This window comes from Gopherus evgoodei, chromosome 19, assembly GCF_007399415.2.
Source record: "Gopherus evgoodei ecotype Sinaloan lineage chromosome 19, rGopEvg1_v1.p, whole genome shotgun sequence".
Classification (NCBI taxonomy): domain Eukaryota; kingdom Metazoa; phylum Chordata; order Testudines; family Testudinidae; genus Gopherus; species Gopherus evgoodei.
In genome coordinates, this window is record NC_044340.1 from 9,173,456 (window position 1) to 9,190,973 (window position 17,518).

The 17,518-nt window shown below is 46.0% G+C and overlaps 2 protein-coding genes across 10 annotated transcripts in view; both read left to right on the forward strand.

The window, feature by feature from the left end:
• The window catches only part of PRDM10 (PR/SET domain 10), a 78,941-nt gene extending 67,889 nt beyond the window's left edge, over positions 1–11,052 (forward strand). For 5 of the 6 annotated variants that reach the window (XM_030538592.1, XM_030538596.1, XM_030538595.1 and 2 more), the window contains 5 exons: positions 451–621; positions 2,206–2,346; positions 4,793–4,961; positions 5,884–5,996; positions 7,369–11,052. In XM_030538592.1, the coding sequence (XP_030394452.1) occupies positions 451–621; positions 2,206–2,346; positions 4,793–4,961; positions 5,884–5,996; positions 7,369–7,605 (831 nt within the window). In that variant the 3' untranslated portion in view covers positions 7,606–11,052. The remainder of the gene's footprint in view (positions 1–450; positions 622–2,205; positions 2,347–4,792; positions 4,962–5,883; positions 5,997–7,368) is intronic. The other variant, XM_030538597.1, reaches the window with a different exon arrangement.
• A 4,023-nt stretch (positions 11,053–15,075) lies between these two features.
• The window catches only part of NFRKB (nuclear factor related to kappaB binding protein), a 36,848-nt gene continuing 34,405 nt past the window's right edge, over positions 15,076–17,518 (forward strand). For 2 of the 4 annotated variants that reach the window (XM_030538588.1, XM_030538590.1), the window contains exons 1-3: positions 15,076–15,228; positions 16,400–16,431; positions 17,118–17,218. The gene's annotated coding sequence lies outside the window, so the exon portion shown is untranslated. The remainder of the gene's footprint in view (positions 15,229–16,399; positions 16,432–17,117; positions 17,219–17,518) is intronic. The other 2 variants (XM_030538591.1, XM_030538589.1) reach the window with 2 other exon arrangements.

Sequence of the window (17,518 nt, forward strand, 5' to 3'; positions counted from 1 at the left end):
ACCTATGAACTGTTCTCTCATATTTACTCACCATCATGACACGGCCATTGCAGACCCTTCACAAGATGTGATTATTTTGTGGTTGTGTGAAAGGTCCGTCTTTGGCAAGGTGGTCCACCAGCAATTAAAAGCTGAGCACAGCTGTGTCGAGTAACAGGAGAGTAACTCTAAACCTGGGAGAGAATTCAGTTTCTTCCTGTATGCCTTGTCCCTGCCAGTGGTAATGAAAGAGAGAGAGCATGAAAATATGGGTCCCCCCCAATGCAGAACAGAGCATTCCCACTGGCCTGATTGCTGACAGATTCTAATTAAGTGGAGCTCCACACACTGTAAACTCTTCTAAATTACTGACTAAGCTTCAGTGATTTAGGTTAGGTTAAGTACAAATGTGCAAAGTATTCAGTCCAAGAGATAATATTGCATGATGCACTGTGTGCCTCTCTTCCTCAGACAACAGATCTGCTGACGCAAGCAATGACAGAACTGTCCCAGACCCTGACGACGGACTATCGAACCCCACAGGGAGATTATCAGCGAATCCAGTACATCCCTGTGTCACAATCCACAGCTGGCCTGCAGCAGCCCCAGCACATACAGCTGCAGGTTGTGCAAGTGGCCCAGGTAGGTAATCTACTGAGGATGTATCTTATATCTCTCCCCAAGCCGAAGTGACACCACAGTTTTGAAGACTTTAAAAAAAATGTTTTGATGGTGAAAGGTTTTGGGTAGTTATCACCTGGAGACTGAAACTCAAGCTAAATTGCTGGTGCTGCTCCAGGGACTGCCTCTCAAGAACTGACAAAAGTGGGTCAGTGGGTGACCCACTTCTGCAGTTGAGAGAAGCAATTTGACACTCCTACCCCCCCCCGAAACCTGGAGCCAAAATCTGAAAGTTTGGAAAGTGTTTGCTTTCCCCATGTATTAACTCTTAGAGTATTCATCCTCTGTGACATTCAGTAACCCCTTAAAAATAAATATAGAGGTTAACGGGATTAGTGGAGCTGAGGAAATGGATTTCAGGCAGCTTTGCGCAACCAGAGCAGCTCCTTTAAACCCTTCAGTCTCTGATTGCTTGGGTGGATCTGAAAATATCAAACAGCTTATATTTGAGCCTGAAATGGGGAGCTGTTTCCTGTCCTTTTGTTGCTCATTTTTAGCAATGCTGCACCCCTTGTTAACAATGGCCTAAATACTGACACCATTTGACGTGAATTTATGAAGTTTTAATGATTCAGATGCTGAGATTCTGGTGCCTGCAGCTTTGAATTGATTTTAACGAGGTGTGATGTCTCTAATTAAATAACTATAATTAAGTAGAAGTTGGTGCCTCTAAGGGCTTGGCTACACTTGTGAGTTACAGCACAATAAAGGAGCCCCCAGCGCTCTAGCTCACTACCCGTTCTCACTAGCAAGGCACGTCGAGCACTCTAACTCTGCGGCTACAGCGCTGCTGGTACTCCACCTCGGCGAGTGGAATAACGTTTGCTGCGCCCCGCAGTGCCAGTGTGAAACTCCATCTCCGCGAGAGGTGCAGCACTTAGGTGTAGTTAGATCGATATAGTGTCAGTGTAGAAACTGCGTTGCTTACACTGAGTGGTGCTGCCTGTCAGAAGCCATCCCACAATGCCCACACTGACAGTTAAATCTATGCAAGTGCTCCTGGTGAGCACGCGCACCGCCAGCAAAAGGAGCATAGTGTAGACATGCAAAAACAATTGAATTACTGTGGTGGCTGTACGTCGACCTAACGTAGGTCTACTTAATTTTGAAATGTTGACTTGCCCTTAGTCTCTCTGTGCCTGGGATCCCATCTGTACAGTGTACTTCCCTACCTCACAGGGGTGTTGTGAGAATAAATACATTAAATATCGTGAGGCAATCAGATGCTATAGTAATTGGCACCATATAAATTGATAGATTTAATAATTAGAGAATTGTCTCTTTGCGCAACTCAATTGCTCATTTACCTTCCATTATGACGCATTTTTTTAGCCCTGTTTACAAGTTAGCAACAATCCTGTTGTAATGCAGGCTACTGATCACTCCAAGTGTTGCTTATTGTTTAATATTTGTATTATGATAGTGCCCAGAGGCCCCACATCAGGATCATGGTCCCATTGCTCTAGGTACTATGCAAACAGAAAGGTGGACACAGTCCCTGCCCCAGAGAATTTACAGTTCACAGCTCTGCTTTGATTTTCCAAGGCTACCTCACCTCACCAGTCCCAGCATTCCACGGTGGACGTTGGACAGCTGCATGACCCCCAGACGTACACCCAGCATGCCATCCAGGTGCAGCATATCCAGGTCACAGAGCCAGCCCCAACAACTCAATCATCATCACAGGTATCCCACGCTTTCAATGCAAAGAGCATTCTCCGTGCCAGGATGCTCAAGCTGGAGTTTTATACAGCTCTGTGCAGCTGATGCGCTGTCCGTAGGACTCTCATTGAAATCCTTAAGAGTACGGCACGTGGAGCTGTTGCAGCATTAGGACCTTGAGATTATTTAAAATAGTTCCCAGATATTCCCATTTATCACATCATATGCAAGGTAAGGGTGTAAAGACACTTGAGTGGACATATTTATGACTCCATATGGTTAAAGGGATGAAAGAAGTTCACAGATCTGCAAATACTGGCCATCCTCAGAGGGAGTTCATGGGAACATGGGCATTTTAGAGAGACGACATGGACTCTGCATGAGATTAGGAAATCCTGAGTTCTAATCCTGGTCTGCCATTAACCAGTTCTCTATGCCTCTGTTTTTCCATCTGTATAATAGAGCTAATGATACTTAGAGTATTTGTTATGTCTATACAGTGCATATTTGAAAATATAAAGTGCCTATGTACAATGGTGGTGGGTATTTTAGAAATGCAGAGATAACTTATCAGACGGATAACTTATTTACTAATTTATTTAGATTGTTTAAATGGCCAGTTTCTTTTTTAAAAAGCAAGTCTCTTCACATATGAACAAGATTAACATATTTAAACAAAAGCATTTACATGCTCTCTTGGTGCCAATAAAGGATTCTCAGGAGTCTCCCAGTCATCTGTCCTAAAACCCCAGTTGGCTTCACTCCCTCCCTCAGAAACGTTTGAGGTAAAATATAGGCCTTGCAGTCATCAAATTAGGCTGTGGCCAACACAGGAGTGAGGTAATCTCAAAGGCCTTTCACTGAAAAGGCTCTGCCAGGAGCCCTCTCTTATATAAGCCAGGGGATCATGCAGAGAGGCAGTCCTGAAGGTATGTACAGCCCCCACATTGCTCTCTAGCTACTTGTTTTAAAGCAGTGATGACTAATGGCACAGATATTCCCAGGGTCTGAAACCAATAATGAATTATTTCTGTTACACACTGAAACTATCTGAAGAAGAATTAAAGTCTTTTTCCTAAGTGTCAAAAGGTTCAAAATTCAACTCTTGTTGCCCCAGAGAGTGTTCAGTTTGTAGTACTGATCTTTTCTGAGCAGTTAAAAGACTTGTACAGTTTCTGGTTCTGATCTCGGCTCCCTGCCCCAGACTTGCCGTGTGACCTTGGGCAAATCAGATCTCTCTACCTCCGTTTACCTATCTCTGAACTGGGTCTAATAATACTGACTGAGCACACAGAGAGGTTGTGAGGCTAAATCCATTAATGTTTGCAAAGGGCCGTGAGCTCCTTGCATTGAAGGAGCTATAGAAGGTCAAAGCACTATTATTATTATAGTGACTAGTGGTAGAGCAGGACTTCATTGTAAACATGCTACTAAGTTTATGGTTGTCCACAGAACAGGTGCAGCATGGGTGGCAGCAGCGCAAGGTGTTCCCATGCTGTTCTGCCACCCTTGACCTGGTATGAGAGAGACCTAAGGATGAGAAAGGAGTTTATGCTCCATGTGCATTCATTCAGAGCTTGGCCTCTTCTGAGACTGCCGGTTGTGGGAGTGGTTATAATATGGACATTTTTTCAGTTAGGAATGACTTTGGGAACCCACTGATTCCTGTGCCAAAAGACAGCTGCAAATGTTCAATAACTATTGAGTGCTGCCGACCTGGGCTGAGGTTTGCATTATCAACTAAAGGATTAACCCGATAGTATCCTAATTCTAAGGGTATGTTGACCCTACCCGCCAGATCGGCAGGCAGTGATCGATCCAGTGGGGGTCAATTTATCGTTTCTAGTCTAGACACGATAAATTGATCCCTGAGCGCTCTCCCGTCGACTCCTGTACTCCACCGCCGTGAGATACACAGGTGGAATCAATGGGAGAGTGGCAGCAGTCAACGCACTCCAGTGAAGACACCATGGTAAGTCAATCTAGGTACGTCGACTTCAGCTACATTATTCACGTAGCTGAAGTTGCGTAACTTAGGGTATGTCTACATTACCAGCTGGATCGGCGGGTAGTGATCGATCTATTGGGGATCGATGTATCGTGTCTCATCTAGACACGATACATCAGTCCCGAACGCACTCCCTGTTGACTCCCGAACTCCACCAGGGCGAGAGGCGGAAGCGGAGTCAACAGGGGAGCGGTGGCCGTCGATCCTGCACTGCGAGGACGCGAAGTAAGTCAATCTAAGTCGATCTAAGATACATTGACTTCAGCTATGCTATTCTCATAGCTGAAGTTGCGTATCTTAGATCGATTCCCCACCACCCCAGTGTAGACCAGGCCTTAGATTGATCCCCCCTCCAGTGTAAACCAGGCCTAAGAAGAACGTACCTCCAGCAGTACAAATGCGTGTAAGCCGTATCCTGCTGGCAGATAAATAATTATTTCTGTTTTCATGGTGTTGTTCTAGGTGGGAGCTCAGCCATTGAGTTCCTCATCACAACAGTCTCAGCAGGAACTCAGCCCCTCCCAAATGCAAACGACAACATCAGCACCAAGCCAAACTCTCCAGCAACAGCAAGGATCCTCAGTCCAGCACATGTATCTACCCAGCACATGGAACTCATTTCGTAGCTACCGTAAGTATCGGAAATGGAGGAAGGCCAGCAATCCCACTAACTCCCTTTGAGACTGGATTCAAGTCTCTTAGCCCCTTTTCCTCCATTTCCCCAGCTGTAAAATGGGAAATGCAACAGTTCCCTACTTCACAGAGGATTAGGAGGATTCATTAGTTAATGTTCTTTGAAGGGGAACAGGGCTATATAAAACAAACTATTATTATTGGACTTTCCCCTTTCCAGGCTGGAGTCACACCCTTGTGTTTTAAGTTGTCTGTTTTAGCAGGCTGGTTTCTCTTTTCCAAGGGGAGTACATTTGGCAAGAATAAGTCTGCCTTGGAGAATGGATTGTTTAAATGCAGAGGAAAGCTCTAACGCATTCCGGAAAGGCTCATTTAGGAGAGGGTGACACAAAATGGACTTTTCGCACCTGATGTCAAGTACCTTCCTGTGCAACTCTGGCCAGCAACCCTCTGAATCCTGGAGCAACACATCCTTGAGGAATACTTCCATGTATGGCAACAATGGATATGATGGCTGTGGACTAAAGAGATCCTGAGATGTCAATTGGTGTAGCTCCACTGAAGTCAATAGGGCGATGCTGATTTTCACCACCTGAGGATCCAGCCCTAGGTGTCTGATTCTTTTTTCCACAGGAGCTCAGACTTTGCTGAGATACCCAGAAGCCCAACACTTAAATTGTACGACCGGCGTCAGTTGCTGCCTAATCTTAAAGCCCTTGGAGACTGGGTGCCAGCATGCAACTTCCATCTTCATTTAAGCAGCTGCACTGCACTTAATGCTGAAACTTGTACTCTTTGTCAGTCAGCCTTACCTCTGCGTTAAAATGGGGATAGTCACAGGCCCCACTGTAGCACTCCTGGGCTTTATCCATACTAACCTCTGAGAGTCTTTAACTGTATTTCTCGATCCTCTCTTCTAGCATCAGAAATTCAGATGATGGCCATCCCACAGGGTCAGTATGTGATCGCAGAGACAGCGGTAGGCACTCCTGTCACCACAGTGAACACAGGGCAAGTGAAGGCAGTCACCCAGGTAAGCAGAAGGAAGGCAGTCTTTGTTCTGGGAGGATGAATTAGAGATAAAGCTCTCGGTCTGAACACATGAAAGAAACACCAAAAGAAATGTCGGAGGGACACAAAGTAGGAAACATGTTAGTGTCATACCAAGGATGCATGTAAAGGTGTTTTCTGAAGTTATGTGCCTTACAACTGATAAAAACTGAATGTGCGTGTAAGTGACAGAGAGAGAGAATTGTATGATCTAAAAGATCATAGGCCTTCTGCAACACTTGTACCAAGTACCATATTGGGGCAGTGTCCATAGCTACGCTTGCAATCTTTAGTTACATAACATGCTGGGACTCCGGCGGCCCAAGGCTGAGGAGCAATGTGGCATTGTTCTTTAGGGTCCAGGAGGCAAGAAATGATCTGTTTGGTGGGAGGTGTCAGTCATCTACTTCAAGGGAAAACACAGTTAATTATTTATGTAGTACCACAATCCCTATGAGGTGGGGTAGCAGGGTGATCTGCCCCTTTAAGGGGCTGCAGAGCTTAGGAGCAGCAAGCCCTGGCCTAAGGAGAAGCCTGGCAGGTAGGAGCTGGGAATCAAAGCCAATCATTAGCTGCTGCTTAGCTGGATATGCTGGTCACCCTGCTACACACAAGTGAAAATGAAGAACCCTATACCAAGGCATTTACAGTCCGATGCCACTGTTTGGCTGACATATACTCATATGAGTGGCTTTACATGAGCAAATAATTCCATTTAGCTCATCAAACTGAGTCCAGTAGGACTATTCCCTTGCATAAACGATTGCAGGATCAGGGCCCAGATTAGTAGTACTGATTAGTTATAATACTTGAGATAGGTAAATGTGTATTAAAGCCGGCTGCAGATAGAAATGAATTTTCAAAACAGTTTTTAGAAACTTTTGTCATTGTTAAACTCTTTGCATAACTGAATGGTGTGAATGGACTCAGTGAAAGCTGCCATGATACTTATATTGTCTAGCAGGAGCTCCAACATACTAATATAGGATACAGAAAATGCAGCTCCAACTGGAATGTATGGGAAAATAGGAGACTTTTTAGCGTCATTGTAAAATAAGTTAGTTATTTTAATTTTTTGCATGGGTGGATTAATTATATAGTTGGTTTTAGCCAATGTTAAATTAACCCTTTTTTTTATAGTAGTTAAATGAGCCTTACAATTTTGAAAGTATCCTGTTTGTGTTTTTATTCTGTAAACGTTTGAATTCAATACAGTTTAATTTTATAATCGCTCATTCATATAGACAATATTCCCCAGTGCTGAGACAGAAAAGTTGTAATAAGGTGTGAGAGAAAGACGGCTATTCTGCTGGTCTGAAATATCACTGTAACTTGTGCTTCTACTCTCTGTGCAGACCCATTATGTGATATCTGAAGGTCAACCCGATCTGGATGTAAAACAGAACTCTTCACTCTCCAGTGGGGTGCAAGTGGGTGTGTCTCAGCCATCAGCACACTGTGACCTCTTGGAATCACAAACAACCAATCAACAGCAAACCACACAGTACATCATCACTACAACCACCAATGGGAATGGGGGCAGTGAAGTGCACATCACTAAACCAAGAACTTTTTCCACAGAGCACGAATGAAGAAATCCCATTGTGTCACCTGACTTTAAGAACAACCTATCCCCCAAAACATCTGGGTGTCCTGGAGCTCATTATGTTTTAAAGTATTCATGCACATAACTTCAGCTAGAATCTTGGCCCTCTTGCTGATGCTTTATAAGGGGGTATAGGTCGCAGCAACAACTAAAAAATACCCTCAAAACCCTTTGGGAATGGTGCCATCTTATGCAAATCTTCAAGAAAAAGGAAAAAATGAGAAGTGGAAACTGTGCTTGCCCAGAACTTTACTTTTTGGCATGTCTGATGACCCTTATTTTTCCTTTGAGAAAGTATCACAGTAGACAACATTTATTATAAAGGTAGGGGAAAATACTTGCCAAACAAATAGCTAATGGCAGATTATGCCCCATGTACATTTCTACTATCTGCAGTTAAACAAAAAGACATCATGTAAACTGCCTATGGTATTCGCTTTATGTCCGAACTGCTCCCTGTGTCTTTATTTTTAAATGACCAAGGAAGAAGGGAATATACCAGCTAGATAAAGAGCAGACCACCCGGAAAGAAAGAGCAGCAGCAAATCGGTGACTCCTTGTGTGCACGTGAGTGTGAGAGGGACAGATGTAACAATGAAGCTGTGAAACTGTGTAGAAGCAGTCAATTAAATTATTATTTAGCAACCTTTTAGAACTGTTTACATGCTGTCTGTGCTGCCCTGCCAAGATGTTCTGGGGAGAAGGAAAGATGCAGTCTTGAGACCTCAATGTTTGGAATTGAAATCCTAATAGCACATGACGGTAACACTGAGCCTATACTGTGTTTTTCCCTACACTCACAGGGAACTCTTCTTTTCTCTTGTAAACCAATAAAAGGCTCGGTAATGTTTAAAGCTCTATAGTAGCTTTGTGCTGTGACCCCTAATGATAGTTGTAAGAAGAGAGAATTGGGGGAGGGAGTTTAAAGAAATAGATTTTTTTTTTAAACTTTTCTTTGGTAGTTTTAAAGTAAAAAGGCACTCTGAACTCTGTGCCTTACAGTTGCCGTTTGAAACTCACTTTAACCTGCAATGTCAGAAGAGAACCTTTGTAACCTGCTCCCTGTGTACACACTTTTTGCAGACGTGGTACACTTATCTCTAAGGCTGCCTCAAAATTTAATGTCTTTTCCCTGTGAAGGTTGAATGGAAAGTTGGTTGCTCTGATAAAGTTGGTTGCTCTGATTTTCCATGTACCTTGTGCTGCAATTCCTGTGGACTGTTTTCATAAAATCACCAGCTTTGGACTCAGGAAACACAAAAAAAGAATGCTAGAGGACCACTATTATAGGATAATGAAAGCCATCTCAAAGGATTGCTTGATCTGGCAGACCTGGTATTTTACAGAGCTTGTGTTATGGTTTGGGACCAGGAGACAGGGAAGCTGTGTCTTTAAAGCAGTTTATTTGTTCTTACATTGCTCCCCTTTAAGGATCTGTTTGTTTGTTTTAAACCAAGGGGAAGGAGGTAATTTTTATTCTGGTGCTTAGGAGGATATCACCCAGCTCCACTGACTCCATATGCCTAAATCTTTACTGACTCTGCTTGAAGAGCTACCCCAGCGTGTCAGTGTCTAATAGGATACATTGTAAACTTTGGTCTTAATGGCCTTTTGTGACATCATAATTAACAGATGAAATCTCTATTTTGAACAACTTTTCTTTGGTGCTACACTGAAGATCCCTTGCTTACACAAGTGTGCCTGTTGGTTCTGGTGGGGCTACTTGTGAGTGTGTGTAGGAGTTGCAGTAGCAGGCCCGATGATGCCAAGCCTTAAACTGAAGTCCCAGTCTAAAACCGTAACTGGACAACTACTTGATGGCAAAGTCTGGTGACACATAATGCTGTGGTAAATAACATATCTGTTCATATGGAGTGGAAACAATGACTGCATGATGAGATAAACCCTGTTTAAATATTGGCTGGCTCAGCACTGCTTTAGGGTAGTCTTGAAGTGATTGGCCAAAATGTAGACTAAATTGGTACCTGGGATCTTCCTGCTTTGACTGTCCCGAAATGATGGAGCATTAACAAGTTAGGAGCTTGGGTTCTGCTCCAAAGCCCACTGAAGTGAATGAGCATCTTTCCATTGACTTCATTGGGGCTTTGGATCAGGTCCTTTCTTTGCGGCGGTGCTGAGCAATGGTCATTCCTATTGATTCCAACTGGAGCTGTACATGCTGAACACTTCTGGAAATCAGGCCCTTGGTATGTTGTTTGTGTAGGATAAAAGAAGGAAGCTCACTGGCCTGACTTTGCCTCACAGCTTCTTATTAAAAAAAGGAGGCTTTTCTCAGATTGCCAGATGATCTACTGACTAAAAATGAAGGTATACACATTCCTCTACACACTCCTACAAATTTAAAGTCAAATATGTGGTACTACAGATAATGAGAAGTAGGTGATTTGAAAATGTCACATGGTAAATAGTTACTGTTTTACAGGAGTCTTTTAAAGTCTTTAAAGGTCCAGTTACCAGATATGAAGAATAAGCCTTTAAAGCATTGCAAATGTAGGCTTTAAAAAACAAAGTTTTCTTCAACTTTGTTTAGAAACCATCACTTAATGGGGTCGCTTGTTCTTGTACCAGTTACTTCAAGTTAAAAACTAGCCTGTTGTTATGGAATGCAGTTTGAAAATGGCCTTTTTGAGCTTATATCTTGTTTATCGAGATTTTTGTTCTGTGTCTCACAGCGGCACAACATACAAAACCACCAGCCAGAAACCAAAGAAAGCGATGGTTCACTTTGTGTCTCAAATTAATGGATGGATGAGAATACAATATATACAAAGAGAGACATAATCTTCCCTGGGAGTTAAGCATCATTTTCATTCCAAAGTAACGAATTATAATGATTACACAGATCTGGGGAGAGAACAGAAATTTGGTAGTGAAAACCAGTCCTACAGTTGTGTCTGTAGTGCAGGGCTTCTCTTAAAAATGAAAATCTGTTTCTATGGCTGTGTGCAGACCTGCGGTGCAGAAAACATATAAATTTCTTTTCTTTTGCTGGAGCCAGCCCAAAGATCTGTGTCTCCTAAATAATGTCCCATCAGAGCTTAATTGTGGAGTACCCTTCATTGTCACTGAGAGCTAAAGGCTGCCCTAAGAATTACATGCTGGGTGCTCCGTTTGGCTTCCATTGGGTACCCCTGCTCCTGCATCTGAGCGCAGAAGTTGGCCCTGATTCTCTGCTCTCCAAAAGAATCTTACTTGCTTCTTTCCAAGAACTGTTAAAACACCTGGGACTAAATCTGGATCTTTTGTGAGACACTGAAGCTGACTGACTAGTTGCATCATTCTGACCCTGTTCTGTTATTTAAATATGTATGTTTGTTGTACATTCAGTGACTGTTATAGTGTTAATAGTATCGTGCTACCTGGCAGTTGTAAAAACAAAATTAATAAAAGTTTTCTTCTTTTTTAAATACTGAACATGATTTGTGCATTCATGAGAGTTGCAGCAGCAGCTGCTGTACTCAAATATGATTCAACTTACACCTGTAAATTACTTGTTTTAAGCTTCCAGACCCCTAATTTCCAGTTTTTGCATTCAAGGCATTGCATAATTCTGCCCTTCCGTACTTCTGTTCTTGGGTCTTTTTGTATTACCCTCCACTATGCCATATACTGATTGTATAATTCTCCAATAAACACCTCCTTCTCTTCTTCCATGCTGCCTCCCACCCATGCATGAAAAGTCTACCCATGTGCAAGGCCACTATCTTTGCCTTGATCAAATCCTTCCTCAGCACCCAATTTATCAGCGTAATTTGGTATTGTCTTTATTCTATAGATAGCCACTAAATGTCATACAATTTTTGGTAGCATCCTAATCATACACCTAGACCATGTCTACACTAGAGACCTTATAGCGGCTCAACTGTACTGCTGCAGCTGCACCACTGTAAGATCTCCCATGTAGCCGCTCTATGCTGATGGGAGAGAGCTGTCCCATCAGTGTAATTAAATCACCCCCAACAAGCAGTAATAGCCATAGCATGGTGTGGTGGCCACTGGAAATCAGTAGCTAAGCAGTTCAAATCCATCCTATGTCACTAGTGGCTAACGGCTGATACCATGGGATGATTGTTTGGTGACCTTTGTGAATATGGGTGTCAGTCCAGTTCTTCATGACAGATGTCTGCAATACATGGGGAAAAAACATGTCCAACCCTTGTTGGCAGTCTCAGCAGTATGAATGGAATGGGCCATGGAGACACCTACCCACTCCTCCCCAGATCTCTCTAGGTTAGGGTTCAAGAATACTGACCAGATAGTGTGGAAAAGCTTTCACTGCTGGTACCCAAGTTGTATCTGTGCTGGAGAATCTGAAGACATGAGGTTCCTGGGCTGTCAATCTGGTACCTTTTCACCAAAACTAAATTAAGTGATAGGAAAGAAAATAAAAGTATTTGGTTTTTTTGCTCCCCAGCCTGGCAGGGGCTGTGAGTACTACATACTCCTCATCAGCAGCCCTGCCAGCAAGAATGGAGCAGATTCTGAAGGTACTGCTACTTGGGCCTTTGGGACTGGAGGGATGGTAGCTATGATACAGGATATGAAGAGTGGGGATGGGGAGCGGGAAAGATCCTCATGGTTCTGTAAGAGATGCTGGAGATGGGAACCCCATAACTAAAGTGTTTATAAAACTGTTTGAGGCCTACACAAAAAAAATGAAATACAGACTATGCTGGTATAACCAAAGATTACACTCAGTGAGCTAAAAAGAAATGAAAGGATTCCTGTGTCTCACTCAGAGTCACATATGGCATTAGCCGCTTGATGGTATCTTTTCTGCAGAAGGATGTACAGAGCCAATGATGTAATAATTAATGCAGTCCTTCAGAAAAATAATAGATAGGACTTCATATCTGAAAAATCAGAGGGACTTTAATCTCATCACTGCTGTTAATGTATGAACTGGCCATGCAAACAGTGGTTAATTCCAAGGAGAGGAGCGTTACCTAATGATGTAGCATCACATCAGCACCATGTGATTTTCCTCTGTGTATTCTTGATGAAGTTTCATTTTGACATTTTAGGCAATGATCTTTCAGAGCAGTATTTGAGGAGCAGAGCTGGCTCCATGGGAGCTGCAGACCCAGGGTCTAGGAGGACAAGAGCAATTGGGGAGAAGGGTGTTGGAGGACTCATAGGATTGAGCATTGAGGAAGGGAAATAAAATGAGCTTAAGCTTGGGCACTGTAAAAAGTGGTCCGATTGTGGGTTTTAATGATGGGAGTTAGTAAGGAACCTCCCCTAACTTCATGCTATTGCATAATTGTCTACTATAGAGAAAATTCCTTCCTCCAAAGCACTTGGCAACAGACATTGTAAGTAAGGCTACAAATCTGTCATGAATTCTGTGATTTTATGAGATGTCTGTGATTTCTTGAAAATTCCAATAATTCAGCCCCGAGCAGCAGGGCTCCGGCTTCGGCTTCAATAAATCTATGATTTATTGTTTATTGTCCATGTCGTGTCTCTGACTTTTATTAAAAATACCTGTGCTAAAATCATAGCCTTAATTATAAGAGAAAAGATGCTGGATTAAATGGATCTGAGATAGTGTGGCAACTGCTATGTTCTTAAAGGGTGTAACTGGTAACTAAGGTGGGGAAAAGGGAATGAAATGGATTCCAGGGGAGGAGCGCAGGGGACCACCTCCATAACTGCTGCAGCCGAACTGATTCCCAACGAAAAGCTGTCCTCATCAAACAGCCTTGTCCATGTTTGTAAAGACAGGTTTAGCCTGGTCTGGCAGCTGTCCAGGTGGCTCAGTCACAGCATGTGATAAACCAGTTTTGGCTACAGAAACGCATCAAGCATGTTTAGAGACCTTGGAACTAGCAAGTGCAAATCACCCCTGCAAGGAGAATGCTGAGAAAAGCTCAGACTCTGTAAGACACCCCCCCCCATATATCTACACACACCCCTCCACACCAACGCACCTCCCCACACACCTATGCACCCACTCCCCACCAAAGCACCTTCCCTCACATCTATTCACCCTCCCCACCAATGCACCTCCCCCCATATCTATACACCCCCTCTGCACGATGCACCTCTCCCCATATCTATACACCCCCTCTGCACGATGCACCTCTCCCCATATCTATACACCCTCTCCGCACAATGCACCTCTCCCCATATCTATACACCCCCTCTGCACGATGCACTTCTCCCCATATCTATACACCCCCTCTGCACGATGCACCTCTCCCCATATCTATACACCCTCTCCGCACAATGCACCTCTCCCCATATCTATACACCCTCTCCGCACAATGCACCTCTCCCCATATCTATACACCCTCTCCGCACAATGCACCTCTCCCCATATCTATACACCCCCTCTGCACGATGCACCTCTCCCCATATCTATACACTCCTTCTGCATGATGCACCTCCTCCCACATCTGTACACCCCCTCCGCACAATGCACCTCTCCCCATATCTATACACCCCCTCTGCTCGATGCACCTCCCCATATCTGTACACCCCCTCTGCACGATGCACCTCCCCCCACATCTGTACACCCCCTCTGCACGATGCACCTCTCCCCATATCTATACACCCCCTCCGCACGATGCACCTCTCCCCATATCTATACACCCCCTCCGCACGATGCACCTCTCCCCATATCTATACACCCCCTCTGCACGATGCACCTCCCCCCACATCTGTACACCCCCTCTGCACGATGCACCTCTCCCCATATCTATACACCCCCTCCGCACGATGCACCTCTCCCCATATCTATACACCCCCTCTGCACGATGCACCTCTCCCCATATCTATACACCCCCTCTGCACGATGCACCTCCCCCCACATCTGTACACCCCCTCTGCACGATGCACCTCTCCCCATATCTGTACACCCTCTCCGCACAATGCACCTCTCCCCATATCTATACACCCCCTCCGCACGATGCACTTCTCCCCATATCTATACACCCTCTCCGCACAATGCACCTCTCCCCATATCTATACACCCCCTCTGCACGATGCACCTCTCCCCATATCTATACACCCCCTCTGCACGATGCACCTCTCCCCATATCTATACACCCCCTCTGCACGATGCACCTCCCCCCATATCTATACACCCCCTCTGCACGATGCACCTCCCCCCATATCTATACACCCCCTCTGCACGATGCACCTCCCCCCATATCTATACACCCCCTCTGCACGATGCACCTCCCCCCACCTCTGCACCCCAGCTATACACTTCGCCCCTTCACATCTATGCATCCCACTTCCTCGCTCAAACCCCTCGATTCCTACTTTTTCCCGGGCCGCCCCCTGCTCTGCGCTAACCCCGCCCACAGGGCTGCAGCAGCTAGTTCGAGCCACGGCCGCTACCTGACATTACGCATGCGCGAGAGGCTGCCGCGCAGACGCTTGACATTGAGGTCGCCGGGAAGAGGAGCTGCGCATGCGTACGAAGGGTCCGTCAGGCTCTGCTGGGAGCTCCGCCTTCTGGGCACCGTGCTCGTGCTCTGGGGGGAGGGTGCGCGCGCACGCGCCTCGCGCCCCCCCCCCCCCCCCCCCGCAAACTCACTGGGTGCTGCTCCCCTCCCCCACGAAACTTGGAAGCTGGGTGAGCCGCGTGCGGCCTGGAGCCGGTGGGGGGGAGGGGTTCCTGGGGGCGGGGAGCGGGGGCCAAGGGCCTGCGGGGGGGGTTCCTGGGGGCGGGGGGCCAAGGGCCTGCGGGGGGGGGCCAAGGACGTGCGGGGGGGCTCCTGGGGGCGGGGAGCGGGGGGCCAAGGGCCTGAGAGGGGGGCTCCTGGGGGCGGGGAGCGGGGGGCCAAGGGCCTTCTGGGGGGGGCTCCTTGGGGCGGGGAGCGGGGGGCCAAGGGCCTTCGGGGGGGGCTCCTTGGGGCGGGGAGCGGGGGGCCAAGGGCCTTCTGGGGGGGCTCCTGGGGGCGGGGAGCGGGGGGCCAAGGGCCTGCGGGGGGGGCTTCTGGGTGTGGGGAGCGGGGGGCCAAGGGCTTTCTGGGGGGGTCTCCTGGGGGCGGGGAGCGGGGGGCCAAGGGTCTGCGGGGGGGTCTCCTGGGTGTGGGGAGCGGGGGGCCAAGGGCCTGCGGGGGGGGCTCCTGGGTGTGGGGAGCGGGGGACCAAGGGCCTTCAGGGCGTGGGGGGCCAAGGGTCTGCGGGGGAGCTCGGGGGGGCAAGGGCCTGCTGGGGGGGCTCCTGGGGGTCGGAGCGGGGGGAGAGGGACTTATGGGGGGCACGCTTCGGGGTGGGGAGCGTGGGGGCAAGGTCCTGCGGCGGGGGGCTCCTGGGGGTCGGAACGGGGAGACAGGAGCTGGGGGGGGCACACCTGAGGCGGGGCAAGGGCCTGCTGGGGGGCTCCTGGGGATGGGGAGCGGGAGGGCAAGGGCCTGCGAGGGGGCTTCTGGGGGTGGGGAGCGGGGGGTAAGGGCCTGCACCCCCTCCCCACCAATGCACTGGCATGGTGTGAGGGTTCCTGGGGGGCAGGGTTATTCTTGGAGAGAGAGGGGCTTTTTGTTGAGGGTGGTTGGCAATGCTGTCCAAGCCACTGTTTGTTACCTGGGTCCCTTGTGTGGATATGTACCCTCAGCCAGGCAATTTCTTTTTCTCCATCCTGTGCAGTTACTGTTTGTTCATTGTAGTGTTGCTTCTGACTTTGGTTATCAACTTTTGCTCTTAGCAGAAAAAGCATTGAGTTATTTTGGGGGATGAACACTCCCTGAAGAAATACCTAGACTTTGTAAACAGATCTAACTGTGTCCATCCTTCTTTCCCAGGGCTCTTTGGAAGGGAGGGTTAGAGAGGGATGGTGAGTGCCATTTGAGAAGTTTGTTTTGTTATATGTTAGTGGGTGTATATTGTTATGGTTTCTGTGGTTTGCATTTGATTTGTGTTTGTTGCATTTTATCAATCGTTGATGTTATATTTTCTAAGTGTTTTGAGCCTGGAATAGGTCACAAAATCTAAATAAATTTGAAAAACACATTTGAAAATAAATGAGGGTTATCTGGAAGAATGATGTAACTCTGCGTCCTATAGTAGCTGGTGTAGAATATCATGATTGTAATATTTTCAATAGGGAATGGTAGGTCAGGCATTGAATCTGCTGTGTAAATGGTCCTTTAGGCAGTGGGAGCAAGGACTGCTGAGATTTATTCCTGACTCTGCCACTGGATTTTAGGCAAGTCCCATAGCCTCTGTGTCTCAGTTTCTCTCTGTATTGTAGAACTAGTATGAATTCTCATACCTCACAAAGCTTACAGGGCATATTTTGTAAACCCCATTGAAATGTTAGTTGACAATATTGGATTATAATTGTCTTTATTGGCAATGTAGTTGTCTGTTTCTCCAATTTATGATGAATTCATGTGGTTTAACCAGATTATTTATGAGGCTAAAACCCCTGAACTTTTGTTTTAATTTTAAAAAAGTAAACATGTATTCCCATTTTTCTACTCTTACTGATTAAAGTTCAATCTCTTGTTTTATTCACAGATCAAGTATGCGTGAGACGACTTCAGTTCACATACTTTAATCCCGCTTCTCGAATGTTCTTAATCCTTGGCTAGAGTGTCCGCGCTTTCTGGAGGCAAGAGGTAATTCCTCCTCTGAACCAATTTAGTTCTGAAAAGGGACTCATCTCCTTTGATATATTGAACCAAACTGCACTAAAGATTGGAATAGAAATGAGATTTTAAAATTAATTACATTCAGTGTTCCAGTGGCTGAACATGAATCAGGATTCACATATAGGGCAAATGAATGAATGGCTTAATGTTTGTTGTTTGGGCAAGACTGATGCTGCTGAGTAGTTGGCCCTTTGTAGATGGTGTATTGAAGTCACAACCACAGAAGCGAAGTTGTGAATTCTTTAATATTATATTGCTACTTAGTGT